This window comes from Macaca nemestrina, chromosome 9 (genome assembly GCF_043159975.1).
Source record: "Macaca nemestrina isolate mMacNem1 chromosome 9, mMacNem.hap1, whole genome shotgun sequence".
Lineage (NCBI taxonomy): Eukaryota > Metazoa > Chordata > Mammalia > Primates > Cercopithecidae > Macaca > Macaca nemestrina.
The window spans coordinates 76,092,390-76,113,017 of NC_092133.1; the positions used below are offsets into that span (position 1 = coordinate 76,092,390).

General features: G+C 44.5%; 1 protein-coding gene across 4 annotated transcripts; it reads left to right on the top strand.

Moving 5' to 3' along the window:
• The first annotated feature begins 5,528 nt into the window (after positions 1-5,528).
• LOC105465947 (transmembrane protein 254) lies at positions 5,529-19,549 on the top strand. 4 transcript variants are annotated; one of them, XM_071069802.1, is made up of 4 exons: positions 5,530-5,674; positions 8,742-8,845; positions 9,047-9,106; positions 9,380-9,509. In XM_071069802.1, the coding sequence occupies exons 1-4, from the start codon at positions 5,585-5,587 to the stop codon at positions 9,483-9,485; spliced, it is 360 nt and encodes a 119-aa protein (XP_070925903.1). In that variant the 5' UTR covers positions 5,530-5,584; the 3' UTR covers positions 9,486-9,509. The 4 variants fall into 4 exon arrangements, with proteins under 4 accessions (XP_070925904.1, XP_070925903.1, XP_011712909.1 ...); XM_011714607.2 differs by lacking the exon at positions 9,380-9,509 and adding an exon at positions 19,335-19,539 and having other exon boundaries at positions 5,544-5,674; XM_071069804.1 differs by lacking the exons at positions 5,530-5,674; positions 9,380-9,509 and adding exons at positions 5,694-6,061; positions 19,335-19,543.
• The last annotated feature ends 1,079 nt before the right edge of the window (positions 19,550-20,628 follow it).

A 20,628-nucleotide genomic window follows, 5' to 3' on the forward strand; every position in this document is an offset into this window, starting at 1 on the left:
GCCTCAGCCTCCCAAAGTCCTGGGGTTACAGGAGTGAGCCACTGCACCCGGCCGGTCTTCAGAAATATTTCTTGACTATTTGAGTGAATGATTCCTTGGTTTCCCTACCTAAAAAATGTAGCATTTTCCTTCTCCATTCTCATTATACTGTTTCAATGATGTTTCCTCTTCTTCTTCCTTGCTTCCAATTTTACCTCCATTCAATGTACACAGATATTTTCACTCCACTGATTAAAATAAACAGACCAGGCGTGGTGGCTCATGCCTGTAATCCCAGCATTTTGGGAGGCCAAGGTGGGAAGATAGCTTGAGCCCAGGAGTTCAAAACCAGCATGGGCTACATAGTGAGACTCCATCTCTATTAATAATAATAATAATAATAATAATAGTTAGCTCAGCACGGTGGCCCAAGCCTGACCTGTAGTCCCAGTAGTTTGTGAGGCTGAGGCAGGAGGATCACTTGAGTCCAGGAGTTGAAGACCAGCTGGGCAACATAGAGAGACCCCATGTCTACAAATAATACATTAATTAAATAAACAATTTCGCTGACTCACCTTGGCTAAGGGATCAAATCAAAACCCCTCAGTTTGATAACAAATGCCATTCATGATCAGGACTCCGTCTTTGCAGCCTCAACTTCCTTCACTCAATTTCTTCACGTTGTTTTTTTCTAGCAACAAAAATCTTCTCCTAATTCCCTGGACACACAATATTCTATTCATATTTCTGTAAATTTGTTTAGGTCGCCCTTCCCCCATCCTATAATCCTGGGAAGGTGTGGGAGTTTTTGCTGTATCTCAGCACATGTCCATCCTATAGCCATCTCATCATAACTCCCCAAGGAGGACTACTTATTAATACCTCTGCATCTCTCAATACTGCATTACTTGTGTATGTGTGTTTGGGAGTGGGGAATATTATTTTAAATATTTTTTCTGGAATAGATAACTAATTGCCACAAAGTAATTTGCTGAATAATCCATTATTCCTTCCTTAATATGAAATGCTACCTTTATTATAAAATAAACGCTTGGATATGTATATACGAGATCCATGTCTGGAGTCTGCATTATTCTTTCATTGATCCATTTGTTGATTTCTGCATGTCAAATGCCAAATTTTTGAAATTATTACAGCTCTTTACAATGTGTCTGGATATCTAATAGGTCAAGCTTATGGGGAAAAACAATGTTATTTTTGCTTTATTTTACGTATCCCATAGGGCCATTAAAATTGAACCATCCTTTCATTTTTCTTGGCCTCAAGTTTTCTCTTCTGAGGATGCCCAATTCATATCCTTTAATCATTTGTCGATTACATATATTGGAGAATTCCTTCTTCCAGGTCTTTCAACTTTATTTATGGTGTCATTCATATGAATGAAGCTTTTCGTTTAGATGCAGTTAAATTTTCAATCTTTCTTTCTATGGCTTTTAATTTCAATAACATGCTAAAAGGTTACTTTCCCCTCTCTCAAAAGCTGTAAAACTATTCTCCCAGACTTTCTTCATTGTTTTTCATATGTAGGTCATTAATCCATCTAGAGAGGGGAAAAAAATGTCCAGGGATATTTCTCTGCTGATTCAGATGGGATGGCAGTGGAGGGTGCCTGGACATTAGAGAATTCAGTCACCCCTGCCATGTGTGAAGGGTGACTTTAATGAAGAAAGGAATCCCTTCTGAACATCCAGTGGACTGTAGGTTCTTCATGAATTGACATAAACTACTCACATTTGATTAAAGATCTTCTGGCACTGTCTTCTGGATTCCTTATCTGTGCGTGAGGCGCTAACAGTAAGATGTTTAGTGCTGTTGGTGGCCAGGTACAGCCTCTAACTATAATCCCAGCACTTTGGGAGGCTGAGGTGGAAGGATTACTTAAGCCTGGGAGTTTGAGATCTGCATGGGCAACATAGTGAAACCCCGTCTCTATTAAAAAAAAAAGTGTGGAGTTGGAAGACACAGGACACTAAGTAACAAGCTGGGCTTCAAGCAGGGTTGTAGAAGACATGAAACTAAAACCTGGCTCCATGTAGTCTGTTGACCCAAGCCATTTTGCCTCTCCAACATTTATTGTAGCATGAATTATTTCTCCAATATCTCCCTCATTGCAGATTTAATACCTAAATAGAAATAATGAAAAACAGTAGCCTAAAATTAAGGAAGTTTTTGAAAAGTTTTGGTAGGGTAGGCTGGGCATGGTGGCTCACACCTGTAATCCCAGCACTTGGGGAAGCCAAGGCGGGCGGATAACCTGAGGTCAGTTTGAGACCAGCCTGGTCAACACAGTGAAACCCCATCTCTATTAAAAATACAAAAAATTAGACAGGTGTGGTGGTGCTCGACTGTAGTCCCAGCTACTAGAGAGGGTATGGCAGGAGAATCACTTAAACCCAGAAGGCCAAGGTTGCAGTGAGTTGAGACTGCACCACTGCACTACAATCTGAGCAATAGAGTGAGACTCCGTCTCAAAAAAAAAAAAAAAAAAAAAAAATTTGGTATGGTAAAGGCTTGATCAGAACTGTACTTGAAAAAGATCCTGTCATTTGTCAGACAGATTCAATAAAGGGACTGCATGTGGGCTGAAGTGGCAGGAAATAGGAAGGAGTGACTGACTCATTGAGACAGTGGGGATTAAACCATGATTTAATCCAGAAGGATTAGATATTGTATTACCCAATCAGTAGAACTCTTGACAGCTGATTAGTCTGCAATCTTTGTATGATATGGGGGAAGTCAAAGCAAGGAATCTGGGTACAAGGTAGAAGGAAAGTGCTGTGAACATAAGACAGGGTAGGCCAAGAGAGTTGGCTCATGCCTGTAATCCCAGCACTTTGGGAGGCCAAGGTGGGCAGATCACCTCAGGTCAGGAGTTCAAGACCAGCCTGGCCAACATGGTGAAACCCGTCTCTACAATTAGCCAGGCAAGGTGGCACACGCCTGTAATCCAAGCTACTCAGGAGGCTGAGGCAGGCGAATCACTTGAACCCGGGAGACGGAGGTTGCAGTGAGCCAAGATCACAACACTGCACTCCAGCCTGGGCAACAAGAGCAAAACTCCGTCTCAAAAAAAAAAAAACAAAAAACATAGGGTAGCCTTGGTGAGGATGGACTCTGTGGATAATGATAATGGACTTCTTGTCTTTGAGGTGTAATCCTTGGTAAAGGTGACCAACTGGGAAGAGGTAAGGGCTGAAGAGATTGTTTTAGTCATCTGAAGGTGAAAATTGAATCTGAAAGGTACTGAAAACACAAAGAAGATAATAAACAAAACTTATTCTAGGAGAGAAGAAATAAAAGAAAAGCTGAGAAAACGAGTTATTCAGAGGGAGGAGAAGAATAAAGAGGGTAGTGTGATCAAGGACGATAAGGACTAAGAAAACAGCAATTGTTACTGTTAATCTTTATATTCAAGGGCACTGTGGTCTACCTGGGAAACGGATTTCCTCACATATTCTGAAATTCATTCTTTAAGACTTTATATCCCAAGATACTTAGGTAAAAAATGAGGAAAGAGAACCTTGGCTGGTTTCAGAGTGCCCTCTCTGGAACTGGAACGCTCAGCTGCCACTTGGTTTCCAGTATTCCTCACCTACTTGGGCATGACGGGACCCTGTGCTGTTTCTTCTTTGAAATAAGGACAATAGTTTACTGCCTAGGATTGTTTTAAGAATTAAATGAATTAATTCTTGTATAGTACTTAGAACAATGCCTTGAACATAGTAGGTGTTCAATAAATACCAGCTATAGTATAGTAACTTTTTTTTTTTTTTTTTTAAGAGAGTCTCACTCTATAGCCCAAGCCGAAGTGCAGTGACGGATCTTGGCTCACTGCAACCTCTGCCTCCAGGGCTCAAGCAATTCTCGTACCTCAGCCTCCCAAGTAGTTGGGACTACAGGCACGCGCCACCACCCCCGGCTAATTTTTTGTATTTTAATAGAGATGGGGTTTCACTATATTCCCCAGGGTGGTCTCAAACTTCTGAGCGATCCACCCATCTTTGGCCTCCAAAAGTGCCAGGATTATAGGCGTGAGCCACCGCGCTCGGCCAGTAACCCTTTTTTTTTTTTTTTTTTTTTTGAGACGGAGTCTTGCTTTGTCACCCAGGCTAGAGTGCAGTGGCCGGATCTCAGCTCACTGCAAGCTCCGCCCCCCAGGTTCACGCCATTCTCCTGCCTCAGCCTCCCACGTAGCTGGGACTACAGGCGCCCGCCACCTCGCCCGGCTAGTTTTTTGTATGTTTTTAGTAGAGACGGTGTTTCACCATGTTAGCCAGGATGGTCTCGATCTCCTGACCTTGTGATCCGCCCGTCTCGGCCTCCCAAAGTGCTGGGATTACAGGCTTGAGCCACCGCGCCCGGCCCAGTAACCCATTTTTAAGGCCCAGGTGAAATAGTCTTTCTCTCACGTTTCATCAGACACTTCAGCTCCATATGCCTCCCACAGTTCATTGATGATACAACAGTTCGCACAGGGCCTGGCACACATCCTAAAGGCTCAGCAGTATTGATATTGACCCACACTTACAAAGCACTGTGGGCCAGACACTGCTGTGCTTTCTTTACAGATATCAACTCATTTCACCCACCCTAAAAACCTCGAGGTTCCAGAAACTGGCATATCCTCATTTTACAGATACAGAAACTAAGACACAGCCGGGCTAATTAAACTAAGCTTACACAAAAAGCCAAGACAGAGCCAGGACTTAAATCTAGGCAGCCTGTTTCACAGTCCCTGCTCATAACCATGGTGCCGTATAGTTCCAAACATCTTAACTAATGAGGACAGCATTATTTCTCAACATGCACAGCACAGAAAACCTCAAAACTTAGACTCTCAGTAAAACACCATCTATTCTTTTTTTTTTTCTTTTCTTTTTTTTGGAGACAGGGTCTTGCTTGTTGCCCAGGCTGGAGTGCAGTGACGTGATCTCGGCCCACTGCAACCTTCACCTCCCAGGTTCAAGAGGAGGTGCAGCCTCTGGAGTGGCTGGGACTACAGGTGCACGGCACCGCTACCACCTAATTTTTTGTGTTTTTAGTAGAGACGGGATTTCACCATGTTGGCCACGCCGGTCTCAAACTCCTGACCTAAAGTGATCCACCAGTGTCGGCCTCCCAAAGTGCTGGAATTTATTCCAACATATCATTCATTCATTCATTGCTGGAATTTATCTCAACACCTCATTCATTCATTCATTCGAGACAGAATCTCGCTGTGGTGCCCAGGCTGGTCTCAAACTCCGTGGCTCAAGCGATCCTTCCGCCTCAGCCTCCCAACGTGCTGAGATTACAGGGACACATCACCGCGCCGGCCCCAACATCTTTATCTCAAACCCAGAAAAGTGACAGAGGAGAGTCTCCCCTACAAGATGATGACCAGCCCTCCAGACCTGAGCCCAGGTGGGATTCCAAGGCCCCTGTACTGGGGCCAGACAGGGAGACTCGCTCTCAAGAGAGTTCCGAAACCGCACCACCTTCTCCCTGCGGGGATGGCGGGAGGAGCGCGGGCCCGCCCCGGCCCTGCCTCCTCTCTCGCGCTGGACGGAGTCCAGACGCGCGCTCCCGGGGAGGTGTTGCAACCATGGCGCCGGCAGCAGGCGCGGCGGCCTACTTTCAGCGAGGAAGTCTGTTCTGGTTCACAGTCATCACCCTCAGCTTTGGCTACTACACAGTAAGGGCAGCCGCTGGAGGGCTACGGTCTGGCGAGGGAGCAAGCGCTCGGTTCACCCCAGGACCTAGGCCCACAGGCGAGGAGCCGGGGGAAGTCGTGCAAGCACAATCCCTACTCCCGCGCGCTCGGAACGCCAGACTCCGGAATGAGACGCAGGCATATCGGTCCGCCAGGGTCTTGGGCGGGCGCCCAGCGCCGTGAGAAACCGGCTAGTCAGGCTTTTCTTATATGGGGGCGGGGACGGCTGGAGAGCTCCCGGTTAACTCTGTGTCTGGGTTTTTCAAGAGGATGGCGAAGTCGGAGGCTAGCAATGCCGCTACCGCCTATTTCCGTCCAGCCAGACCCTTGCCCGCTCTGGTCACAGTCCTGGGGCTGGGGTACTTCGCGGTGAGGCGTAGGGCGGGGCGGGCGTCTGTTTTGGCCCACCGGGCCCTCGTAGGACGAGGGGCGCTGTGGGAACGAGGCCTGTGCGCACGCGCCTCTGACGGTTGTCTAGGTTACTCATGTAAGCGGAAGTTTGGTGGGCTGTTAGGATGGTTTCTGCTTTGCAGTGTTCCTGTCTTTGGGTCCTCACCTCTGCACGGTTACTAACTGATTTTCCGAGCTTAAGCCTCTCACGAAGCGGGAAGTAAGTTGACCGACTGCCATAGGCCTGCCAAGTCAGAATAGGGCTTCCGAAGCAGAATGTTTGAGCCAATAGGAATTGTTTGGAAAACGAGGATAAACCTAACGGATGGGTAGGATTTAAGTGTTAAGGGGGGATAAAGAGGATATCACTGTTGTGACATAGGTGTGGAAGCAAGAAGAAAGCTGTACCTAGAAAAAGAGCGACGTTTGTTTGGCTGAGAAATAATCTGTTTAAAGGATAACGAGAAAGATGCGTGGAAAAGTAGGTTGGGGGCTAAGGTGGTAATTTTGTTTTTTTGTTTGAGACGGAGGCTGGCTCTGTCACCCAGGCTGGAGTGCAGTGGCGCGATCTCGGCTCGCTGCAACCTCTGCCTCCCAGGTTTAAGTGATTCTCATGCCTCAACCTGTAGCTGGGATTACACCACGCCCGGCTAATTTTTTGTATTTTTAGTGGAGACGGGGTTTCACCACGTTGGTCAGGCTAGTCTCGAACTTCTAACCTCAAGTGATAAGGTGGTAAAATTTTGAAGGAAGGCGAAGCTATTTGGATATACCAGTAGATCCTGGAGATTGGGAATGGGAGATTATGTCCACGGTGTTGCTTGTTGTTGTCAAATCTGACCGACTCTGTCCTGATTTCATCATGTGTACAATGGAGGCATTGAATTGAAAGTTTTCAAAGGTGCATTTCTATTCTACGATTTTGTGTCTGTGACTAGTTAGAATATAGTTGGAGGAAAGCTTTGGGGACTTCAAATTGGGATCTTGTGGAGCTGGCAGATGCTCCCCTTCCCCTTGGTTTGGGAGGATGCAGTGATATTTGTGCATTATTTAAATTTCAGATGTGAAACAACATCGTGAAAGAGATAGTACTGCTCTTTACAAAGATTTGAATGGGACAATACATTTTGAAACTGTTGGCAGTCATTCTCAGAAAAGTCTAAGCTGGCAGAAGTTACAATACAGAGGCTGAGAAAAAGTTAAGATTATGAAAAATTTATGTAATTAAGCAGTTGCTATTAATATGTCACAAACCTTATCTCACTTATTTTCCATCTCAATGCAGTGGATCATTCTCAGTTTTAGAGGTACAAAAAGGGAAAGCCAAGAAAGGAATTCTAAATTAAACAGAGGTTTGGCTGGAGCCAGTTTTTGCAGTAAAGACACTAGCCAAAGCACATAAACTCAAACTTTGCTAATATCTTTTATAAAATAATGGTTTTGGTGGAATGTATTAATAGGAGTCAGCCAGGCATGGTGGTTCTGTAATCCCAGCACTTCGGGAGGCCAAGGTGGGCAGATTGCATGAGCCCAGGAGTCCAGGAGTTCGAGACTAACCTGGGCAACATGGCAAAACCTCATCTCTACAAAAAAAAAAAAAAAAAAAAAATTAGCCGTGGGCGGTGGTTCACGCCTGTAATCCCAGCACTTTGGGAAGCTGAGGAGGGCAGATCACCTGACGTCGGGAGTTGGAGACCAGCCTGGCCAACATGGTGAAACTCCGTCTGTACTAAAAATACAAAAATTAGCCAGGCGTGGTGGCATGCACCTGTAGTCCCAGCTACTCTGGAGGCTGAAGCAGGAGAATCACGTGAACCCGGGAGGCAGAGGTTGCAGAGAGCCAAGATCGTGCCACTGCACTCCAGCCTGAGCAACAGAGTGAAACTCCGTCTAAAAAATAAATAAATAAATAAAAATTAGTCAGTCGTGGTAGCCCATGCCTGTATTCCCAGCTACTTGGGGGAGCTGAGTTGGGAGGATCACTTGAGCCCGGTAAGTTGAGGCTGCAGTGAGCCGTGATCGTGCCACTACACTCCAGCCTGGGTGACAAAGCGAGATCCCTTCTCTACAAAGAAAACAAAAGAAGAAAAGGAAGAATAAAAGACTAGGAGTCATCCACCATGAGCACTGAGTCTGATAACCACATACTTGCCTCAGCATAAATCTCCCAGTAGAGTTGCTTTTAGAAAATAGAAGTCATCCTGGCACAGTGGGTCATGCCTGTAATCCCAGCACTTTGGGAGGCCAAGGTGGGAGAATTGCTTGAGCCCTGGAGTTGGAGACCATCCTGAGCAACACAGTGAGACCCCATCTCTATATACAATTTTTAAAAGTAGCTAGGTATGGTGGCACCCATGTGTAGTCCCAACTACTTGGGAGGCTGAGGTGGGAGGATGGATTGAGCCCAGATGGTGGAGGCTGCAGTGAGTCATGATCATGCCACTGCACTCCAGCCCCAGCAGCGGCATGAGACCCTGTCAAAAAGAAAAGAAAAGAGAAGAAAAAGAAAGAAAATAGAAGTCAAGAATGGAGGCCCAAATGACTGTTGAGAGTTTCTTTGGTCTGTAGTTACTTTTGTATCGTTTCACAGCCTTTCTCAAAAAAACAAACAGGTTTTAAGTGGCCTAATAGGTATTCTGTGTCTCTGGTTCTCTTTCAGTGGGTTGTCTTCTGGCCTCAGAGTATCCCTTATCAGAGCCTTGGGCCCCTGGGCCCCTTCACTCAGTACTTGGTGGACCACCATCACACCCTCCTGCACAATGGGTAAGGAGAGCTGCACAAATGGATTGTGGACACTGGAGCTCTGGTCTCACGGGAGACCTGGTAGGCCTGCAGCTGCCTTTTGGTATCTAAGAGTAGTGTTAGTTCACATTAAGGCACTTTTCTTTTTGAGATTGCTGTGTTAGATTTCATCAGCAGGTAACTATCACCTTAAAAAATATTCACTTTTTTTTTTGGTTTCAGTTATTGGCTTGCCTGGCTGATTCATGTGGGAGAGTCCTTGTATGCCTTAGTATTGTGCAAGTAAGTCTTTGAAGTATCTGCTTCTTGCCTTTCTCTTAGTAGCTAATATAAATTGAGAGTAGCCACATTTAAATAATTCACACACTTGTAGGCTGAGAACATTCTCAGGGTGGAGCAGAATCCCCATGCCTGATACTGAGCCTGGTGCAGAGGGAGTACCCAGTAAATGTTTGATGAATGCATTCATTTTATGTTGGTTAACCAATTACTTAGTTATCTAATTCAGATGACTTTTGTTATTTTATTTTATTTTATTTTATTTTTTTGATACAGAGTCTCGCTGTGTCTCCCAGACTGGAGTGCAGTGGCGGGATCTCGGCTCACTGCAAGCTCCGCCTCCCAGGTTCACGCCATTCTCCTGCCTCAGCCTCCCGAGTAGCCAGGACTACAAGCGCCTGCCACCTCGCCCGGCTAATTTTTTGTATTTTTAGTAGAGACAGGGTTTCACCGTGTTAGCCAGGATGGTCTCGATCTCCTGACCTCAAGATCCACCTGCCTCAGCCTCCCAAAGTGCTGGGATTACAGGCGTGAGCCACCACGCCCGGCCGACTTTTGTTATTTTTTAACAAATTTTCTGGGTAGCCCCAACTAGACCAAAAGACTAGGAGCCTGGCTTCCAGTTTATAGAAGAGCTAAGTGACTGACCTAGGCCGATGACTCACAGTCCTCGTTTTACAATTGAGCCACCTGAGGAGCTTTTTCAAAATACACACATCTGGTTTCCAGACCCAGAGATTCTGATTGGGTAAGTCTTGCCTCAGAGATAGGAATGTGTTCTTTTTAAAAGCTCCACAGATAATTCTAGGATGCAGCGCTAGTTAAAAGCCCCCAAACCAGACCCCACTCGGCAGATGCTAGTGTAGCTTAATACTGTATGAGAATACTAGAAAAAATTATCTTTATATTTGTACTAAAGTATATACAGAAAGTATGGTACAATGAAAAAACACGATTATAGAAATGCCAAATTGCTTTCCAATTAATTTCTGGTCAAGATATTAATTGAATTAATTTCTGGTCAAGATATACTGTCTCCTCTATTATTTTTCTATTCTAAAAGTGGAAAATAAGATACTCTATTACTATTACTATGTTTCAATCATAAAAATAATCAATATTGATTGGGCACTACTATGTCAGAGACTGCTAAGTATGTTAAATAGAATTATCTTACTCTGTTTTCTTGTTTATTAAACAAAGAGGCTAGACCTTTTTTTTTTTTTTTTTTTTTTTGAGACAGAATCTTGCTTTGTCACCCAGGCTGGAGTGCAGGGGCACAATCTTGGCTCACTGCAATCTCTGCGTCCTGGGTTCAAGCGATTCTCCTGCCTCGGCTTCCCCAGTAGCTAGGATTACAGAAGCCCGCCACCATGCCCGGCTAATTTTTGTATTTTTAGTAGAGACAGCGTTTCACCATGTTGGCCATGCTAGTCCCAAACTCTGACCTCTCAGGTGATCCACGTGCCTCGGCCTCCCAAAGTGCTGGGATTATAGGCATGAGCCATTGTGCCCGGCCACAAGCTAGACTTTCTATGAAGAGGGGCAGAAAGTAACTTTATTATTTCTTTCTCACCCCTCTCCAGGTAAATTTGTTTTGTAGATTGTTCCCCACCTTCCAACTGTATCTGTGGATGGAATTTCAAGCAGATCATAGGCTTTCCAGTCACCATCTGATATTATCCATTCTAGCTCAGTCTATTTGTTAAAACTATAAACTTTCTTCTAATTCAAAATGTCTGTTCTCATCCAGCTGGGGCTCAGGAGCCTGCAATGGGGATGTCTTCTCTTGCACTTCACCTTCTCCTGTATTCACTAATAATCGCTGCTTGCAGTCCCTTGGGATAGTGGGAATAGTTAGGGAGAAGGAGGCTCAGCCTTAAATAGCTGCTGCTGGCTGGGCGCAGTGGCTCACACCTATAATCCCAGCACTTTAGGAGGCCGAGGTGGGCGGATCATTTGAGGCCAGGAGTTTGAAACCATCCTGGCCAATATGACAAAACCCCATCTCTACTAAAAATAAAAAAAATATTTTAAAAGCCAGGCATGGTGGTGTGTGCCTGCAGTCCCAGCTGCTCAAGAGGCTGAGGCACGAGAATCACTTGAAGCCAGGAGGCAGAGGCTGCAGTGAGCCGAGATCGTGCCACTGCACTCCAGCCTGGGTGTCAGAGCAAGACCCTGTCTCAAAAAAAATAAAAATTAAAAAAATAACAGCTGCCGCCTTGTGATCAGGCAGCTGGGTGCTGTGTGTATTGCATATCCAGTATTGGCTCTTTCTCTCTAGAGGGGATGTGGTAGATTTTTGAGACACTGTTCCTCACCTGGATCTCCCTTCTGCAGTTTCCTTGATGATTCGTTTAGATACCTCCTCCAGAGTGCCACTTGCAGTTTCACCCTCAGAGTCTGTTTGCTGCGGAGAATTACCCTTTTATTGAGATCACTTCCATCTTTCAGGTGGGCCTGTGGTACAGGGTCCCTTTTAAAACTACTCGTGTCCAGTGCCTTCTTTAGGATCTGTATGGCTCACAGTAAACAACTGCCATATCCCTCCAGTGGGATAATCTGCAAGTGCATGCAGTTCTTAGTGTGGCAGTGCTTCCTTCTCTCCCAGCAAGCAGGCCAAACAGTGTTTACTCTTTGGAATCAGAGATTAAACCCTTCCTCAAATTCCAGAGGACTCATGTCAAGCTCTACAAATGATTCTGTTGAAGCCGTTCTCTGGGCTTGACTTGTGGGAAATGCCACAGTCCACTAGGACCTCTTTCCAATGGCCTCTGCAGCGTCCCAGTGGAATCTCAGATTGGAAGTGTACGGTCCAGCCCCTCAACTTGGAATGTAGGAGTGCCTGACACCTATTTTGTTGTTAGCATTTGGAGTATCTGATGAAAACCAAAATACTCAAATTTTTATTTTTATTTGTTTATTTATTTTTTTCTTTTTTGAGACAGAGTCTCACTCTGTTGCCAGGCCGGAGTGCAGTAGCGCGATCTCGACTCACTGCAACCTCCACCTCCCAGGTTCAAGCGATTCTCCTGCCTCAGCCTCCCGACTAGCTGAGATTACAGGTGCCTGCCACCAAGTCTAACTAATTTTTGTACTTTTAGTAGAGACGGGGTTTCACCATGTTGGCCAGGATGGTCTTGATCTCTTGACCTTGTGATCTGCCCACCTCCGCCTCCCAAAGTGCTAGGATTACAGATGTGAGCCACCGTGCCCGGCCTTCAAATTTAATATAGAATTTTTTTTTGGCCGGGCGCGGTGGCTCAAGCCTGTAATCCCAGCACTTTGGGAGGCCGAGATGGGCGGATCACGAGGTCAGGAGATCGAGACCATCCTGGCTAACACGGTGAAACCCCGTCTCTACTAAGAAATACAAAAAATAGCCGGGCGAGGTGGCAGCGCCTGTAGTCCCAGCTACTCGGGAGGCTGAGGCCGGAGAATGGCGTGAACCCGGGAGGCGGAGCTTGCAGTGAGCTGAGATCCGGGCACTGCACTCCAGCCTGGGCTACAGAGCGAGACTCCGTCTAAAAAAAAAAAAAAAAAAAAAAAAAAAAAAAGAATTTTTTTGAAGGGCAGAGGGAGAACAGGCATAGAGGTTAGGTCACTATTATTATGTTCTTGAAATCATTTCTTTATAGTCTAACATGTTAGAATGTATCATTAGTCACTAGAAATCAGAATAAATACTCCTTTTGAACTATGAGATGATGACTGGGCATGGTGGCTCCCACCTGTAATCTCAGCACTCTGGGAGGCTGAGGCGGGTGGATCATCTGAGGTCAGGAGTTTGAGACCAGCCTGGCCAACATGATTGAAACCCCGTCTCTACTAAAAATACAAAAAAAAAAAAAAAAAAGATTAGCTGGACATGGTGGCACATGGCTGTTATCCCAGCTACTCAGGAGGCTGAGGCAGGAAAATCGCTTGAACCTGGGAGGCGGAGGTTGCAGTGAGCTGAGATCACACCACTGCACTTTAGTCTGGGCGACAAAGTGAGACTCTGTCTCAAAAAAAGAAAAAGAAAGTACCATTTTTGGTGGGGGGGGGGGTGGGAGGCAAAAACCCTTTGCTATTTTGGTAGATTAAAAAGGGTATCTAGCCATTTTAACTTGTATTTATTTGATTACAAAGTGAGGTTCAACTCTTCTTTGAAAGGTGCTGGTAGTTCTTGTTACATAATAATATTTTAACAAGAAAAATAGAACCGTTTTTCCTTAGGGATAAATAAATTAGAATCTCTTTGAGGCCAACATTCATGTTCATTGTTACCATTTTACAGTCTGGAGTTTTCCATTCAGAATATATAACTTATTCTCTTAGTTCAGAAATTAGATTCTTGCTGCTTGCATACCTCAGTTGGCTCTGCAGCCCTTAGAAAGGTTTTTCAGGTTTTGCAAAAATTTATATGTACAGTAGATTTTATTACAATGGAGAAACAGAAGTTCTTGACAAGTGGAAGTACTCTGTGACAGGGCAGCCTCGAGTGACCAAAACAGATAAATTGTGAAATTTTTCAAGTATCAGAGGTAACATTTTTTCCTAAGGCAGGAAAAATGTACTCACAAAGATATTTTTACATGTGCCTGGGTCTTGGTGGAATCGTTAAGGGACATGTGAATTAAATTAAGAAAACTCTTAAAAGGGTTTTGTCTTTTAAATAGGCAAAATGAGCTAAGAATACAGATAAAGGTGTGTGAATGAGAACAAGTTACGAAGACCCCGGGAAAACCCTTCTCCGGGTTACCTAGCCACCAACTGTGACCCCTCTGAAGGAGGAGGAAACAAGCACTGCTGTTCAGTGAGCCTGCTCTTCCAAGATGGCAACTCTTCTTTATTTTTCTTTCCTAAGTATCTTACACATTACAGGATCATATAAATTTACTTTCCACAATAAAATATTTTTGTTGTTTTGCCTATTTCAAAACAAACATGTTTGTTTTTAAAAGTTAATAATGTTCGGCCGGGCGCGGTGGCTCAAGCCTGTAATCCCAGCACTTTGGGAGGCCGAGACGGGCGGATCACGAGGTCAGGAGATCGAGACCATCCTGGCTAACACGGTGAAACCCCGTCTCTACTAAAAAAAAAAATACAAAAAACTAGCTGGGCGAGGTGGCGGGCGCCTGTAGTCCCAGCTACTCGGGAGGCTGAGGCAGGAGAATGGCGTAAACCCGGGAGGCGGAGCTTGCAGTGAGCTGAGATCCGGCCACTAGGCTCCAGCCTGGGCGACAGAGCGAGACTCCGTCTCAAAAAAAAAAAAAAAAAAAAAAAGTTAATAATGTTGTGCTAAAAACTCAGCTAATAAAATTGAAAGTTGGCCAGGTTCGGTGGCTCACGCCTGTAATCCCAGCGCTTTGGGAGGCCGAGGCAGGTGGATCACGAGGTAAGGAGTTTGAGACCAGCCTGGCCAATGTGGTGAAACCCTGTCTCTACTAAAATACAAAAATTAGCCAGGCGTGGTGGTGGGAGCCTGTAGTCTCAGCTACTCAGGAGGCTGAGGCAGGAGAATCACTTGAACCTGGGAGGCGGAGGGAGGTTGCAGTGAGCCGAGATTGTGCCACTGCACTCCAGCCTGGTCGACAGAGTGAGACTCCATCTCAAAAAAAAAAAAAACAAAAGAATTGATAGTTGCTGGGCGTGGTAGCTGACGCCTATAATCCAATTTTATATATACATATAGTTATCATATCTTTTATAATTGGTTTCCATGGTCATCTGTGCCTATTTTAAATTTTATTTTATTTTTTTAGAGATGGGTCTTACTGTGTTGCCCAGGCTGACCTTGAGCACCTGTGCTCAAGTGATCCTCCTGCCTCAGCCTCCCAAGTAGCTGGGACTGTAGGTGTGCCACTGCACTGGGCTAACATATCCCTATTTGTCTATGTCTATACATATAAACCTACCCATCCATTAATAATAGTGCATAGCATTCTATTATACAGATGTGCCTTAACGTATTTTTAAAATCCCCCTTCTGATGGGCTTTTAAGTCTCTACTTTTTTACTATTATAAGCAATACAGCAATGAACATGAATTGCATGCATTTGTCCCACTTTGGTATTTGTTTTCTTAGAAAAAATTCCAAGATCTGGAATTTGAAGATTAAAGAATGAATACTTTTGGCTGGGCGTGGTGACTCACGCCTGTAATTCCAGCACTTTGGGAGGCTGAGGCTGGTGAATCACCTGAGATTAGGAGTGTGAGACCAGCCTGGCCAACATGGTGAAACCCTGTCTCCACTAAAAATGCAAAAAAAAAAAAAAAAATTAGCAGGCCATGGTAGCAGGTGTAATCCCAGCTATTCAGGAGGCTAAGGCAAGAGAATCACTTGAATCTGGGAGGCAGAGGTTGCAGTGAGCCGAGAACACATGACTGCACTCTGGCCTGGGCGACAGAGCAAGACTCTGCCTAAGAATAAAACAAATGAATGAATACTTTAAATTATGATATGTATTGCCATATTGCCTTCAAAACTATGGGACTAATTTATGCTTCTAACATAAGTAAATGATAGTGCCCATTTCCCCACAATCTCACCAATACTCTTCAAATGGGCTGGCTTTTCTTACCTGTTTATAGGCACTCCTTGTTTTTTCTGATCTTGAGTACTTTGTCCTTTAGGTATCTTGCAAATATCCTTTCTCACGGTCTTTTTGTTCTGTTAGGTCTTTTGATAAACAGAAGTTTAGGCCGGGCGCGGTGGCTCACGCCTGTAATCCCAGCACTTTGGGAGGCCGAGACGGGCGGATCACGAGGTCAGGAGATCGAGACCATCCTGGCTAACACGGTGAAACCCCGTCTCTACTAAAAATACAAAAAAAACTAGCCGGGCGTGGTGGCGGGCGCCTGTAGTCCCAGCTACTCGGGAGGCTGAGGCAGGAGAATGGCGTAAACCCGGGAGGCGGAGCTTGCAGTGAGCTGAGATCCGGCCACTGCACTCCAGCCTGGGCGACAGACAGAGCAAGACTCCGTCTCAAAAAAAAAAAAAAGAAGTTTATCAATGTAGTGAATTTTATTATTTATATTAAAGTTATATTCGTTTACAGCATCTTCTAACAGTTTTAGAATTTTTTTCTTTCACATTAAAATTTTCAGTCTACCTAGAGCTTATTTTTTGTAAGAGAGAAGTTTCCAACTTTACCTTTTCCATCTGGATGCTCAGTTATCCCAGAGCTATTTATTGAGACATTCAGTCTTCACTGATGTGCCCTACTTATATCATACATACTTATATGTATAGATCTGTTCCTGAACACTATTCTGTTCCATTGGCCTGTTTATCCTTGGGCTAACACAAGACTGTCTTAATAGCAGCAGTTTTATAATCATTGTTATCTGACAAAGCATGTCCTCTCATCTTGTTCAATAGGATTGCCTTTTCCTACACCTTTCCATATTCTATGCATTGTCTTGTGCTACAAAAACAAAAAGTAAAGATGTTGAGATTTTCATTGGATTGACCGTGTGAACGAATTTGGAGAACATTGGCATATTTCCGTTATGTTTTTTTTTTCTTTTTTTTTTCTTTAAGGTCAGGAAAGCATCAAATATTTCTATTATTGAGTCTTCTAAATGATGAAATGGTCTGTTTCCATTTATTTAGATCTCCTTTAATATATATATAATTTTAAGAGGTTTTGTTACATTAATTTCCAGCTACTTCTACTTTGAGATGTTATTATAAGTGCCTTTTAAAAAAAAAAAAAAAGATGGGGTCTCCCAGAGGCTGAGGCAGGAGAATGGCGTGAACCCGGGAGGCCCCAGAGCTTGCAGGGAGCCAAGATCGTGCCACTGCACTCCAGCCTAGGCGACAGAGTGAGACTCCGTCTCAAAACAAAACAAAACAAAAGATGGGGTCTCACTATGTTGCCTAGGCTGATGTCAAACTCCTGGGCTCAAGCAATCCGCCTGTGCCAGTCTCCCAAAGTGCTGGAATTATAGGCCCGAGCCACCACACCTGGTCAACTTTTGTTGTTGTTGTTTTTGTTTTTTGAGATGGAGTCTAGCTCTGTTGCCCAGGCTGGAGTTCAGTGGCATGATCTTGGCTCACTTTTTTTCATTTTCTAACTGTTTGGTGGTAGTTTGTATGAATATAGTCAATTTTTTATATTGACCTTATACCCAGCACCTTGCTAAATACATTTATTAATTGTAAGTTTATAGATTATTTTCAATTTTTCAGGTATAAAACTGTCCAGAAATACAGTTTTATTTCTTTCTTTCAATTCTGTCTACCTTTTATTTATGTTTCTTCCCTTATTCTACTGGCCAGAACTTCCAGCAGTGCTGACTAGAAGTGTGCCTTCTTCTTGACCTCAAAGGAGAACTTTCAACATTTTGCATCATGTTTGTTATAGAGTTTTGTAGATCTCTTCTATCAAAATTAGGAAGTACCATTGTATTTCTAACTTTGCTGAGAACTTTTATTAAAAATGGATGTTGGGTGTGGACGTAGGTGGCTCACACCTGTAATCCCAGCACTTTGGGAGGCTGAGGCGGGAGAATTGGTTGAAGCCAGGAGTTCAAGACCAGCCTGGGCAACAAAGCAAGACACTGTGCCTACAAAAAGCAAATAAACAAACAAAAAACCTAGCCAGGCATGGTGGTGCATGCCTGTGATGATCCCAGCTACTTGGGAGGCTAAGGTAGGGGGATAGCTTTAGCCCAGGAGTTTGAAGCTGCGGTGAGCTATAATTGTACAGTACACTCCACTATAGGGGACAGAGTGAGACCCCATCTCTGTGGGGGGGGGGGGGCGGTGGAAAAGGAACGGATGTTGAAATTTGTCGAATGCCACTTCTGTATTTATTAAGATATTCGTATGATCTTTCCCTTTTAATCTGTTACTATAGAAAATTATATCATTTTTACATATATGGTTTTTAAAGTTTATTTTAAATAAAAGTCATCCAAGTGAGACTTATTTATATACAGATGAGACTGCAGCAAGACATTCACTTCCATTGGGTCATCTTTTTTTTACACTTCGTTTTAGGCAGTTGAATTTGAATGACGATATAAGCAGGTGTTTATCATGACTGTGTGCCAGGCTCCTTCCTGAGCATGTTGTGTGTATTATCCCATAAATCATCTCAACACACAGTGAGATAGCTACTGCTATTCCTGTTTTTCAGATGAGAAAACTGATTTTGAGAGATACTGAGTGATTTGCCCAGGTCATAGCCGGTAGGTAGCCACGCTAGGATTTATATCTGGTCTATTTTCAAAACATTTGCTCTGAAGCCATACCAGTGCTTTTTACTCCATCCACTCATCAGAATCACATGAGAAACAGTCTTATAATACTGTGCCCTAGACAGTAGCCTGACTAGTTCTCAGGGAATAGTGTACCATCCAAAATACATTTATTAGAAAACAAGAAAGATGAAAAATAAACGAATCATCCAAGATAAGAAGCCAGAGAAAAGCAGCAAAATAAATCCAAAGAAAGTAGTGGAAGGTATAATTTAAAAAAAAAAAACTATATAGAAAAGGCCGGGCGCGGTGGCTCAAGCCTGTAATTCCAGCACTTTGGGAGGCCGAGACGGGCAGATCACGAGGTCAGGAGATCGAGACCATCCTGGCTAACATGGTGAAACCCCATCTCTACTAAAAAAATACAAAAAACTAGCTGGGCAAGGTGGCGGGCGCCTGTAGTCCCAGCTACTCGGGAGGCGGAGGCAGGAGAATGGCGTGAACCCGGGAGGCGGAGCTTGCAGTGAGCTGAGATCCGGCCACTGCACTCCAGCCTGGGTGACAGTGCGAGACTCCGTCTCAAAAAAAAAAAAAAAAAAAAAAAAAAGAAAGTAGTGGAAGGTATAATTTAAAAAAAAAAAACTATATAGAAAAGGCCGGGCGCGGTGGCTCAAGCCTATAATTCCAGCACTTTGGGAGGCCGAGACGGGCAGATCACGAGGTCAGGAGATCGAGACCAGCCTGGCTAACATGGTGAAACCCCATCTCTACTAAAAAAATACAAAAAACTAGCTGGGCAAGGTGGCGGGCGCCTGTAGTCCCAGCTACTCGGGAGGCTGAGGCAGGAGAATGGCGTAGACCCAGGAAGCGGAGTTTGCAGTGAGTTGAGATCTGGCCACTGCACTCCTGGGTGACAGAACGAGACTCCGCCTCAAAAAAAACAAAAACAAAAACAAAAAAAACTATATAGAAGACAATAACTCCCATGAAACTGTAAGATTAACATCTGGTGTTTAAATTTTGTTTTTTCTTTTTTAGGCATAAAGGCATCACAAGTGGTCAGGCTCAGCTACTCTGGTTCCTACAGACTTTCTTCTTTGGGATAGCATCTCTCACCATCTTGATTGCTTACAAACAGAAGCACCAAAAGTAAACTTGAAGATGTCTGAAAGTTTGTTCTACACTTTTACTTTCATTCTCACCTTTTTTTTTTTTTTTTTTTTTTTTTGTGGGCTAGAGAAGGTGCAGTAGTTACTCAGTGATCTTTCTACTTTCTTTTTTTTTTTTTTTTTTTTTGAGAAGGAGTCTCGCTCTGTCGCCCAGGCTGGAGTGCAGTGGCCGGATCTCAGCTCACTGCAAGCTCCGCCTCCCGGGTTCGCGCCATTCTCCTGCCTCAGCCTCCCGAGTAGCTGGGACTACAGGCGCCCGCCACCTCGCCCGGCTAGTTTTTTGTATTTTTTAGTAGAGACGGGGTTTCACCGTGTTAGCCAGGATAGTCTCGATCTCCTGACCTCGTGATCCACCCGTCTCGGCCTCCCAAAGTGCTGGGATTACAGGCTTGAGCCACCGCGCCCGGCCATCTTTCTACTTTCTAGAAACTGTCTGTCCTTCGGAGCTATTTAAGACCCCCTCATTAGTCATTTTTTTCTCCTATATGCTCTTGTTGAGCTTGAATAGACCAGTTGTTACTTAAGAAACAGAGAAAGATTTTAGCTTTTCAGTCCTATTTGGCAGAGGACTTCAGCTACCTTCCTAAGGTCTTTAGCTGTGTTGGCGCCCTTGTGTGCTCTGAGCTAAGTCACATACTAAATTGACTTTTTGATTTGTATACCCTTGTTCCCGCCTTCTGATGAAAACACCTTACCCTCACAACCGCCATCTTTCCTCTCCTTTCCCAAAGCTCTTTCCGCCTTGCTGCACTAAGATAAAGTGACACTTCCACTATATGTCAATTCCACACACATTTATTAGACACCTGTGAGGTAGGATCCTATCCTCTCAAACTTCCACTTCTCACGCTACAGAGAAAGATAAGGAAGATGAGCAAGTGCCTGGAATGGGGCAGGCTGAGCGGTCACACAGGCATAGAGGCACGCTGAGAACCTGGAGGCGAGACTGCAGAGTGCCTTCCCGGATGCTGCAGCCAGAAGTGATCCTTCCCTCCACCTGGCCCCTGGGACACTGTGCTTCGTAGTGTGCAGGGTCTGATGGCACTGCTAGATTGCTCCTTCAGCTCAGGGCCACGGCTTAAACAGCTTCACCTTTCCCCTCAGCACCTGTCCCACTACCTTGCACACAGGTGCTCTAACCATGTTTATTGAACAAAGGAGGG

Bases quoted from the DNA above. Each gene is read 5' to 3' on its own strand.
- LOC105465947 (XM_071069804.1), top strand. From the start codon at position 5,903: ATGGGGGCGGGGACGGCTGGAGAGCTCCCGGTTAACTCTGTGTCTGGG. The intron at 6,062-8,741 runs GTGAGGCGTAGG...GTTCTCTTTCAG, and splicing joins TGGGGCTGGGGTACTTCGCG to TGGGTTGTCTTCTGGCCTCA. The intron at 9,107-19,334 runs GTAAGTCTTTGA...TTTCTTTTTTAG, and splicing joins TATGCCTTAGTATTGTGCAA to GCATAAAGGCATCACAAGTG.